At 41.7% G+C, this 16,052-nt stretch overlaps 1 protein-coding gene across 3 annotated transcripts in view; it reads left to right on the top strand.

Annotated features, from left to right (window-relative positions):
* The first annotated feature begins 756 nt into the window (after positions 1–756).
* CSNK2A2 (casein kinase 2 alpha 2) overlaps positions 757–16,052 on the top strand; it is a 34,956-nt gene continuing 19,660 nt past the window's right edge. For 2 of the 3 annotated variants that reach the window (XM_027516423.1, XM_027516425.1), the window contains exons 1-4: positions 757–899; positions 1,667–1,778; positions 9,842–9,943; positions 12,756–12,806. In XM_027516423.1, coding sequence (XP_027372224.1) covers positions 796–899; positions 1,667–1,778; positions 9,842–9,943; positions 12,756–12,806 — 369 coding nt within the window. In that variant the 5' untranslated portion in view covers positions 757–795. The remainder of the gene's footprint in view (positions 900–1,666; positions 1,779–9,841; positions 9,944–12,755; positions 12,807–16,052) is intronic. The other variant, XM_027516424.1, reaches the window with a different exon arrangement.

Below are 16,052 nucleotides of genomic sequence, written 5' to 3' on the forward strand. Positions count from 1 at the left end.
GGGAACTCTTACGACTGAGCGGTTCTGAGAGCTAAGAGCAAGTCAGTAGGAAGGGACTTGATGGGAACAGTTTGGGTGACAAAAAGGTCACAACAGGTCCGTCCGGGAGGTTGGGGTGGGTAAACTCTGGATGACTGGAGGCCAGAGCGTCTGGGGCAGGGGTCTCTAGGGGAGGCCTAAAACGGTATACGAGGCATAAGGCTCTAGGGCCGCAGCCTGCAGGTGGGGTCGACCCTGCGGTGAGCGCGGCGTGCCAGACCCAGGATGGGGAGATTTGGAAGTGGGCCTTGAGGGGCGGGGCCGGGGCGGGGCCGGGCCGCCGGGCGGGTCCCCCCGCGCTGCAGGGGGCGCTGTGAGCCTGGGCGGACCCGGGCCGGGCGGCGGCCGCTCCTGGTGAGCGCGGCCCCTTTTCCGGGTTTCCTCCTCCTCCTCCTCCTTCTTCGCCGCCGCCGCCGTCGCTGCCCCTTTCCCGGCCGGCGGCTGCCGCTGCTGGTGCCGCCGACAGCGCCGCCGCCTCGGAGCCGCGAGCCGAGCGGAGGCCGCCGCGGAGCGCGAGCGCTGCCCGCCCCGCCGCCCCGCCGGCCGCTCCAGGGCCGGGCCGGCTCGGCCGGCGCCCCCTGCGCCCCCCAACCCGCCCGCCCCCGCGGGCCCGGCCTGGCGCGGCCGCCCGCGGCCGCGCTCCTCCTCCTCCTCCTCCGGCGGCCCGCTGCCCGCCGCCTCCTCTGCCCGTCGCCCCGCGCCCCTCGCCGCGCCGCCACCCTCGGCGCCCCGCGGCGCCCCCCGGTCCCGCCCGCCATGCCCGGCCCGGCCGCGGGCAGCAGGGCCCGGGTCTACGCGGAGGTGAACAGCCTGAGGAGCCGCGAGTACTGGGACTATGAAGCTCACGTCCCGAGCTGGGGGTAAAGCCGCCGCAGCCCCCCTCCGGGCCCTCGCACCCCCACCCCCCCCCGGCCGCCCCCCGCCGCAAACCGCACTCGCCCCCTGCGATCTGTCTCCCTGCTGGGCCCGCGCCTCCGGCTCTGGAGTGGGAAGCAGACCCTCCCCACCATATTCTCTCCCCGCTTCTCGTCCCTTCCTCTCAGCCGTGCGCACCCCTCTCACCCCGGGGAGTGCTCTCTTACTGACAAGTGTAGGGATCCAGGGACCAGAGCCTGGTGGAAGTGAAGGAGCAGCCCTTCCTTCTCACGCGTTGGGGTTTCTGTTGGGGTGGGAAGTCAGCAGCTGTCCTCTTGAGCTATTAAAATTCTCTGCCTTTTTGAGGTTTTTGAAATGAGGCTGGGTGGGAGGAAATTTTTTAAAGACGTCCAGATTCTCAAAGCGGGCGCTGTCTACTTTGCGGGAGTGAAGTAATAAGGCAGGTGTTGTGGGCAGAGGGCCACCTGTGAGCCTCCAGGATGGATGCTGTGCTCACCTCTCTAGATTGGCTTAGACCCCTGCCTTCCCACCTTGTCTCCCCCTAGTTATGAGGGACCAGTTAGGAACTACGTCCAGTGAAAAGAGCCAGGTTTATGTTGTGGCTTTCATTTAGGGACTAAGTTACGGCATGAGGTATATAGACACTTCCAAGTGCTTGATCAATGGAAGCGCCTGGATGAGGATGTGTAGTGGGCATAGGGTTGGTTAACCCCAAGTCCTGGCATTTATGTGTCCTTCTTGTCTTTCCCAGTAATCAAGATGATTACCAGCTGGTTCGGAAACTTGGTCGAGGAAAGTATAGTGAAGTATTTGAGGCTATTAACATCACCAACAACGAGAGAGTGGTGGTAAAAATTCTCAAGGTGAGTGTTTTATGAGTGGCATTAAAATTTCTTTTTCACAGGTTAGAAGGATACAAACTACCCCAACCACATTCTAGAATGAGCAGGACAAACTCATTTTACAAACCTTCTGCCCCATGTCCCTCTGCTACTCCTCCCACACTGTTTTTGTTTGAACTTTTTTACACACAGACCTTTTTCAAATCTAAACATTGTAGTTCAGGAACATCCTTGTTCTAAAATGTAATTATGGGCTCCCAAAGTGAATATTCCAAAGAGCCTCCATTTGTTACAAACTAAATAGGTATTCACATGCAAGTAGAGCCTCTTCATGAAGAGCCCAGTTGATACAAAGGCTCCTTAAGCACTGAATTTGTTATTCCAGAAAGAAAGATGGAAACAGAGTAGCTTCAAAGAGGAGTTTGAAGCCTGAGTGCAAGGAGACACCCCAGTGAATAATTGCTTGTTTTTTCTCTTTCGGTGATAAACGTTTCAGATGGGGTACATACAGTGAGCCAGCAGGACCAGGGAGGTTCATAGTTGCTTATCAGCCAGTAAAAGTGAAGTTGGGAGCAGTAGAGAGTACACTTAGAATCGCTAAAATAATGATTGGAACAAACCAGCCTGAATCTGGTTTAGCAGCCTAAGTTTCTAACAGATACACACTTTGTCATCTCTTGGATGGAGATATGATCTTAGGAAGTATGAAGAGTTGGCTAAATTCTCTTCCAGGTAACTGGTTGTGTAGCTTTGATAATGTTTTACAGGATGGACTAAAAAAATAGTTCTTAGAATCTGTGAAGGGTATTCATTATTGCCAGATTATTTCACTTGTGTGCATGTCATTTAGTGGAATCTTGAGGTGACCAAAGAGCTAATTAATATAAGCAACTTTTACACAAACAGGAGTTCCAGTATGGCCATTTTGGAGAGGCTCTGTGGATAAGAATGTAGGATTGAAAAGCTTTTTTTGTCATCTTAAGTAGAGTTAGGGCAGCTGTGTCCCTATTTAAAAAGAGGGGTCAGGCTTGAACTGTCTGAAAATCGCTTTTCAGAAGAATGAGCGACTCTACTGATACTCAGTACCAGCCTAGCCTAGTGATGAAGAGACAGGATTACGGTTGAGAGAAATAGGCAAGTTACTTATTTGTGCTGTCAGAAATGCTGGGGGTAAGAAGTGAGGAACTGATATTGAAAATGTGGAGTTTTTGACTCTCCTCTTCCCTAAATATGAATTGCACCCACAGAATCATGTCATCTTTTTTGTTATTGTTTTTCTTCACAGGCATAAATATTTAAAAAGATGCTTTCTTCAGAGAAGTCACCTGGGAAAGCCATACAGCTTTTTTCTTAGTATATTAGCATAAATGTTTTTACTATAAGCTGCTTAAAATCTCTCTAGGAAGCAAGCAAGGCATAAATTGAAGTTAGGAATATCCACATTCCATTGCTGTGCATTTGGAAGAATGAACTGCTGACGCTAAAGCAATTTCAGAAAAATGTCTAAACTCTCATGTGATTTTAGAGTAAGCATCTTTAGAGTAAGCGTTCAGCTTCCTGTGGTGTCTTTTTTGAAAAGGAACAACATTCAGGTGTACATGGAAGTAACAGTATGTTCAGTTAGAGAAGCGTCACATTGCTCTTTGGTCATCTTTGTAGAGAACTTCGTAGCCTCAGTTACTAGATGGTTTTCTCCCTGCTCTGAAGATGCACAGGATATGTTTAGGGAACCCTGTATGGAAGCTGAAGTTTATATTTAACCCACAAGAAATGTAGACACAGAGAAACATATCTGACATCACTGTGTTGAAGTAACCCTCAGCCAGGGCTCCCGTTTCCTATTTCTCCCTGTCTCTTACTGCTCATTTTGGCATTGGGTTGTAAGATCTTAACGTTGAGCACAGAGAAAGTTCCATTGTTCTGAAATAAGACTTGGGAGGCCCCCCTGATGTTCCAGCTGGCTCAGTGTTTCTTGTATCTTTTCCACACAAGTCCTTCTCGGGGTGCAGCCCACACCACCTTGTTTCTGCTGATGAAAAGCACACTCACTTTTGTTTTTCAAAGCACTGTGACATTTCTATCCAGATTTTCTTCTGTCTGAAGGATGGGCTAAGAAACTACTGATGGTATTGTTGGCTTTTCTCTTTCCGACAGGCTGAATTAAAGTAGATTAAAAATATTGTTTTTTTTTTTTTTTTTTTTAAAGAATAGGGCCTTTATCCAAAGTTATGTGCCCCTATTCAGATAAGTCAGAGTTATGACTAATACTACTATTGTCATGTTTGGCCACGGGAAATTAGTTCCTTAACAGAATGCCAGTTGCTCATAATTTGAAGGACTCCAGAGAGAGCTTGCTCTTCATCTTGGCCTACTGGATTTCAGCCGCAGGAAGGAACTTCTGTGTTGATGTGCACACGGTGACCGAGACAGAGTACGTTCCTTGAGGACAGGAACGGCCTGCTGCTTTGGTGAATGTTTCCATCCAGTGCTTTCCAACATATGAGAATGGTTGGATGATGAATGACAGAGGAATTTCTTATCTCTTCATTTACATCAGTAGATGTCTAAATATTAATAAGAGGTTTTAGGAATTTAGAAATTGGTGAGCAGAATGTTTTTGGCCTGAATTGAGATTCTGAAACCAAAATCTTCAGAGAACACTTCCCAATCAATAGGGAGGTTGTGTCTTTTTTTGACAGAAGTTGTTTTGAGAAGTGGGGCGGGGATGGTAAGGGTTAATAATATAGCAGGGCAGAAAGCCGCTTTCATGCCTAAAGTTTCATCTTTTGATTTTGAAAAATCATTTTTTCAGTTCTTTTGTAGTACCTTTTAGGAGAGCGTACACAGAAATAAAAGCATCTGGCCACTTTGGACAACTTTTAGCACTTTGTGAGTATCACCTCTGTGTGTGGATTTCATCTCTTCTTGAAGTCCTTGGGAGGCTGCAAATTCAACTATTTTCTAAATAGAAGTTAAAAGCAATACCACATTTTAAAAAACAAAAGTGCAGGTTTTTGGACCCATGCTACAAGTACTGGAAATCCTCATCTTAGGCTTCCTGTTGGTATTACTTCATATAGAATTTGTCCGTTCCCTGTCCCCACCCCCCCCCAAATTAATTATCAAGCTTCAAACAAAGAGTGGTAGTAATACAAGTTTAACTTTGTACTGTTAGGAGGTAGTGTTAAAGATGATTGATCCCAGATCCTTTTTAGTTACTTCACAGTTGAGCTGGTGGCTATGGAGGTTTTATGAAAGTGATGTTTTTTTCTATTTCTACTTTCTCAGCTGGTAGGTTTTTTGCCCTCTGTTTGCTTTATTAGGCAAGTGTACCAAGACATCCACTACGTGAAACAAGACATTAATGCTAATACGTCTCTTGATATAAAAAGAGGATTGTTAAAGTATTAAAAATAATACAAATTTTAAAAATTGTGAACGAGTCAGTGCTGTATCCAGTGCTGTGAGTGTGGGGTCGGAGATTCAGAGTGTGGTCAACCTGTGAAACAGAATCACATTAGGGAAGCATAGACATTATTAGAACCCAAACCTGTTTTTATAGATAAAGCAAGACCCAGGAGAACCTGCAACTTGCTCGGGGTCCCGTGGCCTGTGAGATAGAAGCATTGGGTTCATGACCTTCCATCCCTGCTGCAGAATCTTGGTAGATGTGAGGGGCACGAATGGGACATCAGCTGGATGTTCTGAACTGAACTGGAAAGATGGATGAGCATGCACTATAAGTCAAATGGAATTTGTTTGTTTCTAATGATTTTTGGAGGTGTTCCGTCAGGTGAAGGAAATACCTGACGTCAGTGGGTTGCTGCTTGACATGTGGGGTAGATGAAAGCCTGGAGAGCTATTATAGGGACTCGGACTTGGCTTCTCTGGTTTGTGTCCACAGCAGCATATTTAACGTATAAGTGAAATGTTATTTTCCTTGTTTGACATCATAAGGACCAGTGTTCTTATACTTTTGTTTTTAACACATACAGTACCTCCAGATCTCATCCTAATGACTTGCTAAGAGGGCAGAGCCAATAGGAGAAAGGACTGTATCATGCTCTCTGTGAGATGCAAAAGGCCTACTATGTGCCTCACTTTTAAATTAAAAATTTTTTAAATCCTGAGGATAACAGTTGCCCTCAAGAAATTGATCGTATATTGGGGAAGATGAGAGTTGAAAAATCGGGGGGAAATTTGTTGTGAAGAATAAACACTGCACAAATAATGTTGATATTTAGGTCAGTTGCAGTGGATTCTGCCAGGGTAATAAAATAAAAGCCATCATCCAGACTGAGCATTCTTTCTGTTCTATCCTGCAGTCCTGACAACCATTGTTCATTGTAATTGTTTATTGCAGGTGATGAAATTAAAATCTTAGTGGGGCAGTTGTTGATTTGGTAGTGGAACAAAAATAATCCCAGGTTTGAAGGTTCTGAGCTGTGTTCCTGCCTTCCTTGAATGTATCAGTTCAGTTGTACTTGGAAAGAAATTAAAATAGGACTTTGCCTGTTAATATTTGCTGGGATTTATTGAGGTCATAATTCTTAATGCCTTTTAGTAGACATTAGCTTGCAAATTCAGTCACAATTAAATGCTAGCAGTTGAAATCATTCTCAGATCCGGCTTTTTAAAGATCAGCTCTGAGTAAGTAAATAGGACAGATAACTGACTTTATCAACTTTCGTCTTTCTGAGCAGCCATCACTAAATTGGTCTTTGTTTTAAAATGTTTAATGTTGCTGAATAGGGAAAGAGAACCAGGACCGCATTGAACAAGATTTGGATCCCATTGAACCAAGATTGCTGACTACCTAGGACTCTTCACCTGAGGGCAGAAACCTGAAAAAAATCTTTTTTTTCTTTCTTTTCAGAGCTCTTGAACAGAAAAATTTAAAGGCGTTTTTCCCCTTTAAATATTGTCTTTAGGTGTATGCCAAAATTCATTTATTATTAAAACTTGAATTAATACTTTAATTTCTTTTGTTTAGCTTTTTTATTTACTAGACTTTGAGTATAAGTTGTTTTGTTAATAGCTAAACTGATTCAGTTAGAGCCAGATATTCTCTGAATTGGGATAAATGAACCTTAGGCGAGAGAAGGGCTTTTAGTTCAACATGGAGATGAAATGTGAAATGGTGGAAATGTATTTTCCACTTCAGTGGTGGCGAGTGAGTGTGGACAGTGGGCTGGAGGGTCAGAGCAGCCTCATTTTTGTACAAATTCATGGTCTGTCTTCCTTCAGATGCCAAGGATCCTCCCTTATAAATCCTAACTTTTTCTCTTGAATTCTATTTATAGAATGTAAATCATCACAGTCATAAGTATCTGGGCATTCATTGGTTTTTCGGCTTCTGGAGGTCTCAGGTTCAGAGGAGTAAGCTTGAGGCTAGGGAGAGTTATCTGAAGCCTGATTCCTGTAGAGACTTGGTGCCCCTGCTTTGGAGGGTAGTATCCTGCACTGTTCATCACTTTCCTTACAGTCTTTTGGTCTTTTCTTAGTATGTGAGGACTCCAGCTGCACTGTGGCTCCATTTTGCCACTTCAGATTTGTTCTGCTGTCCCCAGTCTGACAGGTGACAATTGGGCAGTCAAATGTGCTTCACTTGTTCTATGAGTTACCTTTACACACAGTGAAAGATAATGTTCATCTGAACTGGATTATCCAGGAACTGGGTGCCTGCCTGATACGTTGCTGAATAACGGAACAAGGCAAGGCTCTATATGGGACATTGTCCTAGAAGCAGCTTATTTAGTGGTTACCTTGTACTTGTTCACTTTTAGAGGGAGAGGAGGGTTTTGGTGAACACAGGCTTCTGGCCATTGTTTTTTTTTTTTCCCTCTGTTGCCACTCCCACAGATTTGTAACTACTTTCCAGGAGTGGATGACAACTCTAGAATTTGTTGGGGCTTCCCTGGTAATTCAGTGGTTAGGATGCTGAGCTTCCATTGTGGCAAGGCCCAGGGTTGATCCCTGGTCAGGGAACTAAGATCTCACATGCGTCACAGTGTGGCCAAAAAAAAACCCCAGAATTTTCTTACGTTGAATATACTGGTTACATTTGGTTTTTCTTTTAACTTTTTGACAAAATTTCAGACTACTGAAAAATTGCAAAAATTCCCATGTATCTTTCATGCAGATTTCTTAAATATCTTTTTCTCTCTTTATATATATACACCCACGTGTCACACATACAGATACGTATGTATGTGCTGATATATAACTATATTTCTTTTACTTGTCTTAAGTGCTTGAAAGTATGTTATTTATCCCTAATTTCCTATATTTCCTAAAAACAAAAGCAATTTCTTAAATAACTCAATGCCATGATCAAAAATCAAAAATTAATATTGATGCATCTACAGCCTCTGTTCTCATTTGCCAGTTGTCCTTATAATGTTCTGTAGAGCAAAGGAAAATCTAAGATCACGCGTTACATTCAGTTGTCATATTTTTTTAATCTGGAGTACTTGTTTAGTCTGTGTGTTTCGTGACATAAACATTTTTAAAGCTTGTAGACTACTTATTTTGTAGTATATCCTTCTCTGGCTGTTTTCTGACCAAGTTTGTGTTTGATGTTTGAGTGCTTCACTTTTCCAAAGTATTGAGTTCTGTAATTATGAAAAGGGGAAATAGTAAAATTCCTAAGTGGACATGGAGAAAGAAGCACAGTAGCCAGATCTGTTCTGCTGAGAATCCTGACAAAATGGAGTGGGCACGATTGTGGCAGCTGGCTTGGAAGAGTGCAGCCAGGCTCCAGTCCCTCAGTGCAGCGCCCTCTTACAGGTGACGCAGGTGTTCTGTGCTTTATAGTCTTCCTCTGTTTGGTGTTCAAAGCTGTAGCTTGGTGACCAGCAAGAGATGGTAGTTTCTCTGGCTTGTGTGTATCTTGCGTTTCCACCCATCCCACTGCCGCCGCCACCACATAGACACAGTCTTTTCCATCATGGCTAATCCACTGGGTTGTCTTTTGTCTATGCCTGTGCTGTTGTAACAGTGTCTCGGTGAGGCAGTACTCCTCTTCGTAAGTTACGATGCTCCCATGGCCACACTTGGGAAATGAAAGCACAGTGGCTAAGGGCGAGGCCTGCAGAGTCAAGCCGGCTAGATTTGAATCCTGCCCCTGCTCTTTACTACTAGCTTCTGTGTGATCTTCTGCAAATAGCTCAACTTGGCTGAGTCTACTACATAGGAATTTTGTGAGAATGAAACATGAAAATAATGGACCTAACATCTATCGACTTCTTCCTATATACTAGTTGCTGTTTAAGTACTTATGAAGCATAATTGATTGTGATAATGCTTATTTTTCTAGAGCTGCTTTAATTATTCTTCAGACTCTTTAGCCCATTTATGACAAGAAATAACATGCATAATGCTGACATTTTTGATTAAGGTTTCCGGTTTGCCTATCCAGCAGATTGAAAGGTTAGTGGGTAGCAGGGGTTTGCAGTCACTGCTGTGTCAGAGGTTGGTCTTTTCCTTTCGTGATCCATCATCTCTTCCTTTAGGAATGGGGTCTGTTGCGAAGCTTTACAGCTCTGAGCTGATTTCAGAGTCTAGATATTAAGGAAATGGGAGTGGTGACAGGAAACGGGAGCCAGCAGCTGGGAAACAAGTTTGTAACTTGATGTCAGTGAACTGGTCTTCACTCCTAGAAGACAAAATTACATGCGACCCGTTGGAAGAGCAGGTGTCTTACCAGTTCGTTTCAGTTTTTCCATTTATGAGTGCATGATAGACAGCTGTTGAGAGCTATAATGTTTGCCATTGGGCAGTTAACTAGTAAACATTTTATTTTTAAAGTATGACATAGGCATTCAAAATTTCATGTGTCCTAAATGTAACTACTTAAAAGATTTGACATGTAAGCTGTATGAGTCTGTGAATTATTTCACATAATCTTAAAAATTCTTATGGACAGGCTCCTCTTAAACCTCATTTTCTTCCCCAATCTCTTCTAATTTAGACATGCCCTTGTGCAAGATAGTGCAATAGCCATTTGATAGAAATATTGTTTTAAAGTTTTATTTATTAACTTCAAAAGGAGTCTTACTTCTGATTACTCTTGTGTATTTAAGCCAGTGAAGAAAAAGAAGATAAAACGAGAGGTTAAGATTCTGGAGAACCTTCGTGGTGGAACAAATATCATTAAGCTGATTGACACTGTGAAGGACCCTGTGGTAGGTGCCTAGCTGTTGAAGGGGAGAGAGAGAGAGTGTGTGTGTATGAGAGAGAGAGAGAGAACCTGAAAATAATGGGAAACATTGTTATAATATGCTGGGAATGATTGTGTTTGTCTTTACTACTAAACGATTTTGAAAACCAGAAAAAATCATGGCGGCCAGTACTTTGGCCACCTCACGCGAAGAGTTGACTCATTGGAAAAGACTCTGATGCTGGGAGGGATTGGGGGCAGGAGGAGAAGGGGACGACAGAGGATGAGATGGCTGGATGGCATCACCGACTTGATGGACGTGAGTCTGAGTGAACTCCGGGAGTTGGTGATGGACAGGGATGCCTGGCATGCTGCGATTCATGGGGTCGCAAAGAGTCGGACACGACTGAGCGACTGAACTGAACTGAAAAGTATTTGTAGGAAAAAAAAATCCCTTTCCCAGTTTTATACCTTATTATTTTGATTCAGTCCACGAACGTTTGCTTCAAAGCTCCCTTATGCTCCTGCTTTTCTCCCAACTTTGAAAGTTTATTACTGCCAATTAACATTATTTTACCTCACTTAAGTAAGCCTGACATTTGAAAATCTGGGTTTACAGAAGGAGATACGAAGTGTGTCCATGTGGACACTTCCCGTGGAGAGCTGAACAGATCACAGACCCCTTGAGGTCACGATCTTGCTGTTTCTCATACTGGTCTTTAATTCGGCATCCACCATTAGGGCTCACATGGTATATGCAGATGCAGTTTAAATATTTTTGTTAAAATGCTTAATTTTTATCCATTTAAAATATGCTGTTTAATTTTGTTTTCTCGTCTCCTTGGAATTAACCTAACCTTAAGTATTTATGATTAGGCAAGCTTCCCATCCAATTTCTGTTCTTTTACCTCTTCTACCTCAAATATTTCTCTGTTCTCCCATGATAGTTTTTTAAGAACATCTTTGCTTTTGTCTGCTAAAGACATTCTCATAATGTAGCTAGCATGCATTGAACACTTACTATGTGCCAGGCATTATTCTGAGTGTTTAATGGAATTATATCATTTAATCTCTACAACAGTCCAGTTGGGTGGGTACCATTGTTGTCCATGTTGTCACAGTGCACAGGTAAGAAAACTGAAGCCTGCAGAGGTTAAGTAAGTTTCCCAAGATTACAGTTTTTCCTTTGGATCCTAAAAAGATTGAGAAGAATGGTTACATGCTAGATTATATCTAACTGGCATTAAAAATATATCCCAGCCTGGACTTCTCAGGTGGCTCAGTGGTAAAGAATCCTCCTGCCAATGCAGGAGACTCAAGAAATGCGGGTTTAATCCTTGGGTCGGAAAGATGCCCTGTAGAAGGAAATGGCAACCTGCTCCAGTATTGTATTCTTGCCTGAAAAATTCCATGGGCTACAGTCCATGGCATCGCAAAAGAGTCAGACACTGCTGAGCACACACACACACACACACAAGTTCCAAAAGTAGGAAAATGACTGTTAAGTGGATGAACATTAAAGGTTTACTATGTTTAAAAAAAAAAAAATGTGTCCCAGCCTAATCAGTTCAGATTGATTTTACAGTAACTCTGGACTGCATGGTCCTTGGAAAGGGCCTGCACTGTGAGCCAGTATGCAGTTTCACACCCAGTGCATCTCTCTCTTGTCTTATACATGTGTGTGTGCGCTAACAGAACTTAGCGGTTCCTGTCATTATTTTTGTAATGTTACTTAAAGCATGCGTGTTTTACATGATACGTAATACAAGTAAATCAAAGTGAATGAAAACCAACAGGGAACCGTCGTCCCCTAACTTGTCAGGGGACAGGCTTGCTCCTAGCCTATAGAGAAATCTGGTGGTCTTGTTGAAACCTTTCAACACTGGGCTAGCGAGGAATCCTTGGACTGCTCCTTGTTCTGGTAAAGACATGCATGCGTGCACTGTGGCCTGTTTGCTAGGTAACTTTTACCTACTTCCTTGAGCAGAACTGCACAGTCATAAAGATTTTCATGATTTTATTTCTTCCTATAGCCCTTTAAGCCCCTGCTTTTCTCTCAATTTTAAAAGCTTATTATTGCCAATTAGCATTATTTTACCTTAAGTAAACCTGACTTTTGAACATCAAATGTTGACCATTTTGTATTCATTACATTAAAATTTATAGTGCTTTAAAAGTATTTGATTTTATATGGTTTTGGAGGGGAGCACATCTTTGAAAAGAGACATTCTCTAATTATCCCTAGCCATGGCATAATTTCACATTATACCTTAGTGACGATCATAGACTTGGGAGTTTTTTTTGATTGTGGAAAGACCAATGGTAAATTCCCAAGACCTATGATAGTTTTGTAAAATGCATTTGGTTCATTAAACCAGGGTGAAAACTTATTACTCTCTTTGTAGTTGACAGGCTGGAACACTGCAGAGCATATACATCTTCACATAATGTGCCAGGCCCACTGACAGGTTGGTCAGAGAATAGACTCCTAAAAAACAAAAACAAAACCTTTATAATGAAAACTGCAACCATTTACAAAAGTAAAATGAATAGTATAATGAACCTATTTGCACACATCACCCACTTTAGCTCGTTAATCAGCTTGAGGCACTTTGTTTCATCTGGACCTCACCTACTTCCCCACCACCCACCATCCCCAATTGTTTCCAAGCAAATTTCAGACATAACATTTCAAGGGGATACTTTCTTAATAAGCTCTCCCTAATGAGTGAATCTCTCTTTCATCCAAGTGGGATTTGGGGATGGGCCAGTATGACAGAAGCAAATTAAATATATTGTTTGAATACTTAACGAAGCATTAATATTCTCTCTTGCAGTCAAAGACACCAGCTTTGGTATTTGAATATATCAATAATACAGATTTTAAGGTGCGTATATGCTCTTTCTTTCTGGCATGGGGTTAATGGGGAGTGGGGAGGTGGTGATAATTACTGCTGATACTGTGGAGCACAAGGGAACCAGGAAAGGTCATTGCTGAGAGCAGGAGATAACATTGGATGAATTTCTTATAGCATTAGTACAGGATCCAGAAAGGAGTTAGATTCTTGCAGTTGGTGAAATTAAGCATTACTCTTTGCCTTGCTTACTCTGGGAATTACTACTAGGCTGGGTCTAAGTTAATCCCTCATCTGTAATGCTCATGTTGTAGACATGATGGGTGGATGTTAATTTTGATAGGAATCTTACATTCCTAATAGGAAGTGATAAATGGATACAGAACTTGTGTGAAAAGAGTCGGTATTGTACCTTGGATTCAAGCTATCAAATGGTGTGTGTGTTCATGCACGCTGTATATAAAGCAAATGACAGAATCACTGTGCTTTTAGAAAAGCCCTGTTTTGGGGGTTTTCATCTGTTTATAGTGCATGTTAGTTTAGACTTTAAAGTGTTCTAAAAGCATGGTTTTAAGCTGATTTTTCATGAAGTTGTGTTTTTTATTGTTCAAACACTGCAACCTTCTGATAAGAGATCAGACATACTGAGCATGGTAGAGCATAATATGAAAACCAATATAAAAACAAATAATAGTGTTGATTTTTAGGGGCTTTTTAGGTGATTATAATTCTTTATCAGTGTAGAAAAGGCTTGTGATTTTGTTGTGGTGGAAGTTAGGAAAAAACCCAGTCAGCAATTGAAAGATGCTGTGCTAATGGGGAGTGATCCTTCTGGGTGAAAATAAAAGAATTTTATCCTCACATTTACTTTTTCTTAAGTAATCACTCTAAAGTCAATTAGTGAAAATATGCACAAATGGGTATTATGCCTTATAAAACAGTAAGCAGGTTTTATATTCAGTACAGTCATCCCTTGGTATCCATGGGAGATTGGTGATTGGTTCTAGACCCCCTCCCCAGAATACCAAAACCCAAGGCTTATATAAAAATGGCATTTATATTAAAATGGCACAGTATTTGCATATGTTATGTTACAACATATGCACATCATAAAAGATGGTACTTTAAATCATCTCTACATTACTTGTTATACCTAATACTGAGTAAATGCTGTGTAGGTAGTTGGTGGAGCACAGCAAATTCAACTTTGTGGAATTTTTGTTTTTTCAGTCCATGGTTGATTGAATCCTCAATCAACAGTGGGACAGTTGTATAGCTTTTCCCAATTAACAAGTTTCCTTGTGATGTAACTCCTTAAAGGTGAACTCTGAACAGTGGGATGTATATTCATTAACGAGCAGAGCAGTGCTTAGCTGGTAGAGTACTGTGGTGATATATGTAACTGATCACAGTTTTGCTATGAACAACTGAGGTTTATTAAGAATGTCTGTCATTGGGATTGTGTGTGTGTTTCTTAACAAACAGGCTTTAATGAAACCAAACATTTTTGTAATGCAAGTTTAAAAGATTGTCTTAATGGAACTTCATAGTGAAACCCCTTAGGTTTCAGTGCCTCTGCTTCCTTAATGAATGTTTACCAGTCATACAGCCACACATGTAAAAATTTTACTTTACCATTTTTGTGTTTCTCAAGTTGACAGCTGCTTTGTTGATTTAATGACACACAGATAATCAGTTTTGAATTCCTAGAGAAATCTGACTTTGTACAAAGGAGATGTTTTGATGGCATATATCCTCTAGGAGCTTCCTTTAAAAGGATCATGGGAAATTGGTGTTTTTTTTTGAGGCTTGCATATCTGAAACCATCTTTATTTTGTCCTCCCAATTAATATATTTGCCATGATAGAGAATTCTATGTTGTAGTGAAGAATTGCCTCAGAATTTTGAAGGCATTGTTCCACTATTAACCACTGAAGCCACTGGTTTCATCTTATGTGTGATCTGCCTTTTTTTTCTTATGAAAGCTTTTAGTATTTTCTCTTTATTCTCAGTCTCTGAAATTTCACAGTGATGTGCTTTCATATGGGTTGCTTTCATCCTTTGTTCTGAGGACTTTTTAGTCTAGAAACTCATGTCCGTCCGTTTTGAAAAAATATTTTTAATGTTCTTTTCTTCCCTTTCTTCTTTGTTCTCACTTTCTAGAACTCATTCAAATGTTAAGACTTCTTATCTTGGAACTCTGTTTTCTTCTCTGAATTTTTAAAAATAGTATTCTGTTCTTTATGTTTTATGTCATATCTTCTATTTTCTCACTGAGAATATGTTTCCCCCCCCCCCCATTATGTTTTCTTCTTCGTGTCTTTTTCTGTTTTTCTTCCAGATTCCCTTTTTGGGGGTGTTTTTGGTTTTTATCTCTGTTACAGTTGTCTGAAATGTCACAGGTTTTGAACGCCTGTGCCTACTGTAGTGTTAATGAACTGACTACTGATTGTCAGCTCTTGTCTCAAGGATGCAAGCCTGCCTGCCAGAATCTTAGTTGAGGAGAGAGCTATAGGAAGTACCTTGTGGACTTAAGACTTAATTTTCCCTTTCCAGTGTGGTATTGAAAATGTTTTCCTACTTGCAGTTCAGTCTCTTTGCCCTTTTTCAGTGATACCTGGAGTCATCAATTCCTGAGCCTTTCTATAGTTTTTCAGTGTGAAGTGTTTGCTACTTACTGGGCCCCGTCTGCTGGCAGAATGTTGGCAGAATTCTCAGTTTTTTTGGTCTGCTCAGTCAACTGGACAATCAAAATTGGTTGTCTCTTCCCATTCTGTTAGTTTTGTGGGTGAATCCCCTCCCCCCCTGCTTCTTTTACAGATATTTTTGAGGAACTTTGGGAAGAAGCAGAGGTAGGGATTGGTTGGTTCTGCCATGTTATTAAACTGGAGGTCCTTTTTGAATGTTCAAGCCATGCCATCGTAGTCAACTTAAAAGATCTTAAATATCAGGTAGCCTGTGTGTGTTTTGGAAGAGCAGACTGTAACAGGAAAATCACTTTCTTTTCTGGATAGTATAACTGGCCGTAAGTGGGGAAATTGGTTGATTTAATGTCTGTGTTCTTCAGGCTTTTTGTGTCCATCTTATTAGGAAAGGTTGTTTTTATTTATTTTAGAGTCTTTCTGATTTTGTTATCAAGGTTATACCAAATTCGTAAGTTAGATAACTTTTCCTTTCTGTTCTCTGAAAAATTACATAAAATGGGAATGATCTAGGTGTCTTCTGAGGTGGGGAGAAGAGACTTCGGACTACACTTTCCTTTTTAAAATATACTCTTGG

The sequence above is a fragment of the Bos indicus x Bos taurus genome, chromosome 18 (genome assembly GCF_003369695.1).
Source record: "Bos indicus x Bos taurus breed Angus x Brahman F1 hybrid chromosome 18, Bos_hybrid_MaternalHap_v2.0, whole genome shotgun sequence".
Lineage (NCBI taxonomy): Eukaryota > Metazoa > Chordata > Mammalia > Artiodactyla > Bovidae > Bos > Bos indicus x Bos taurus.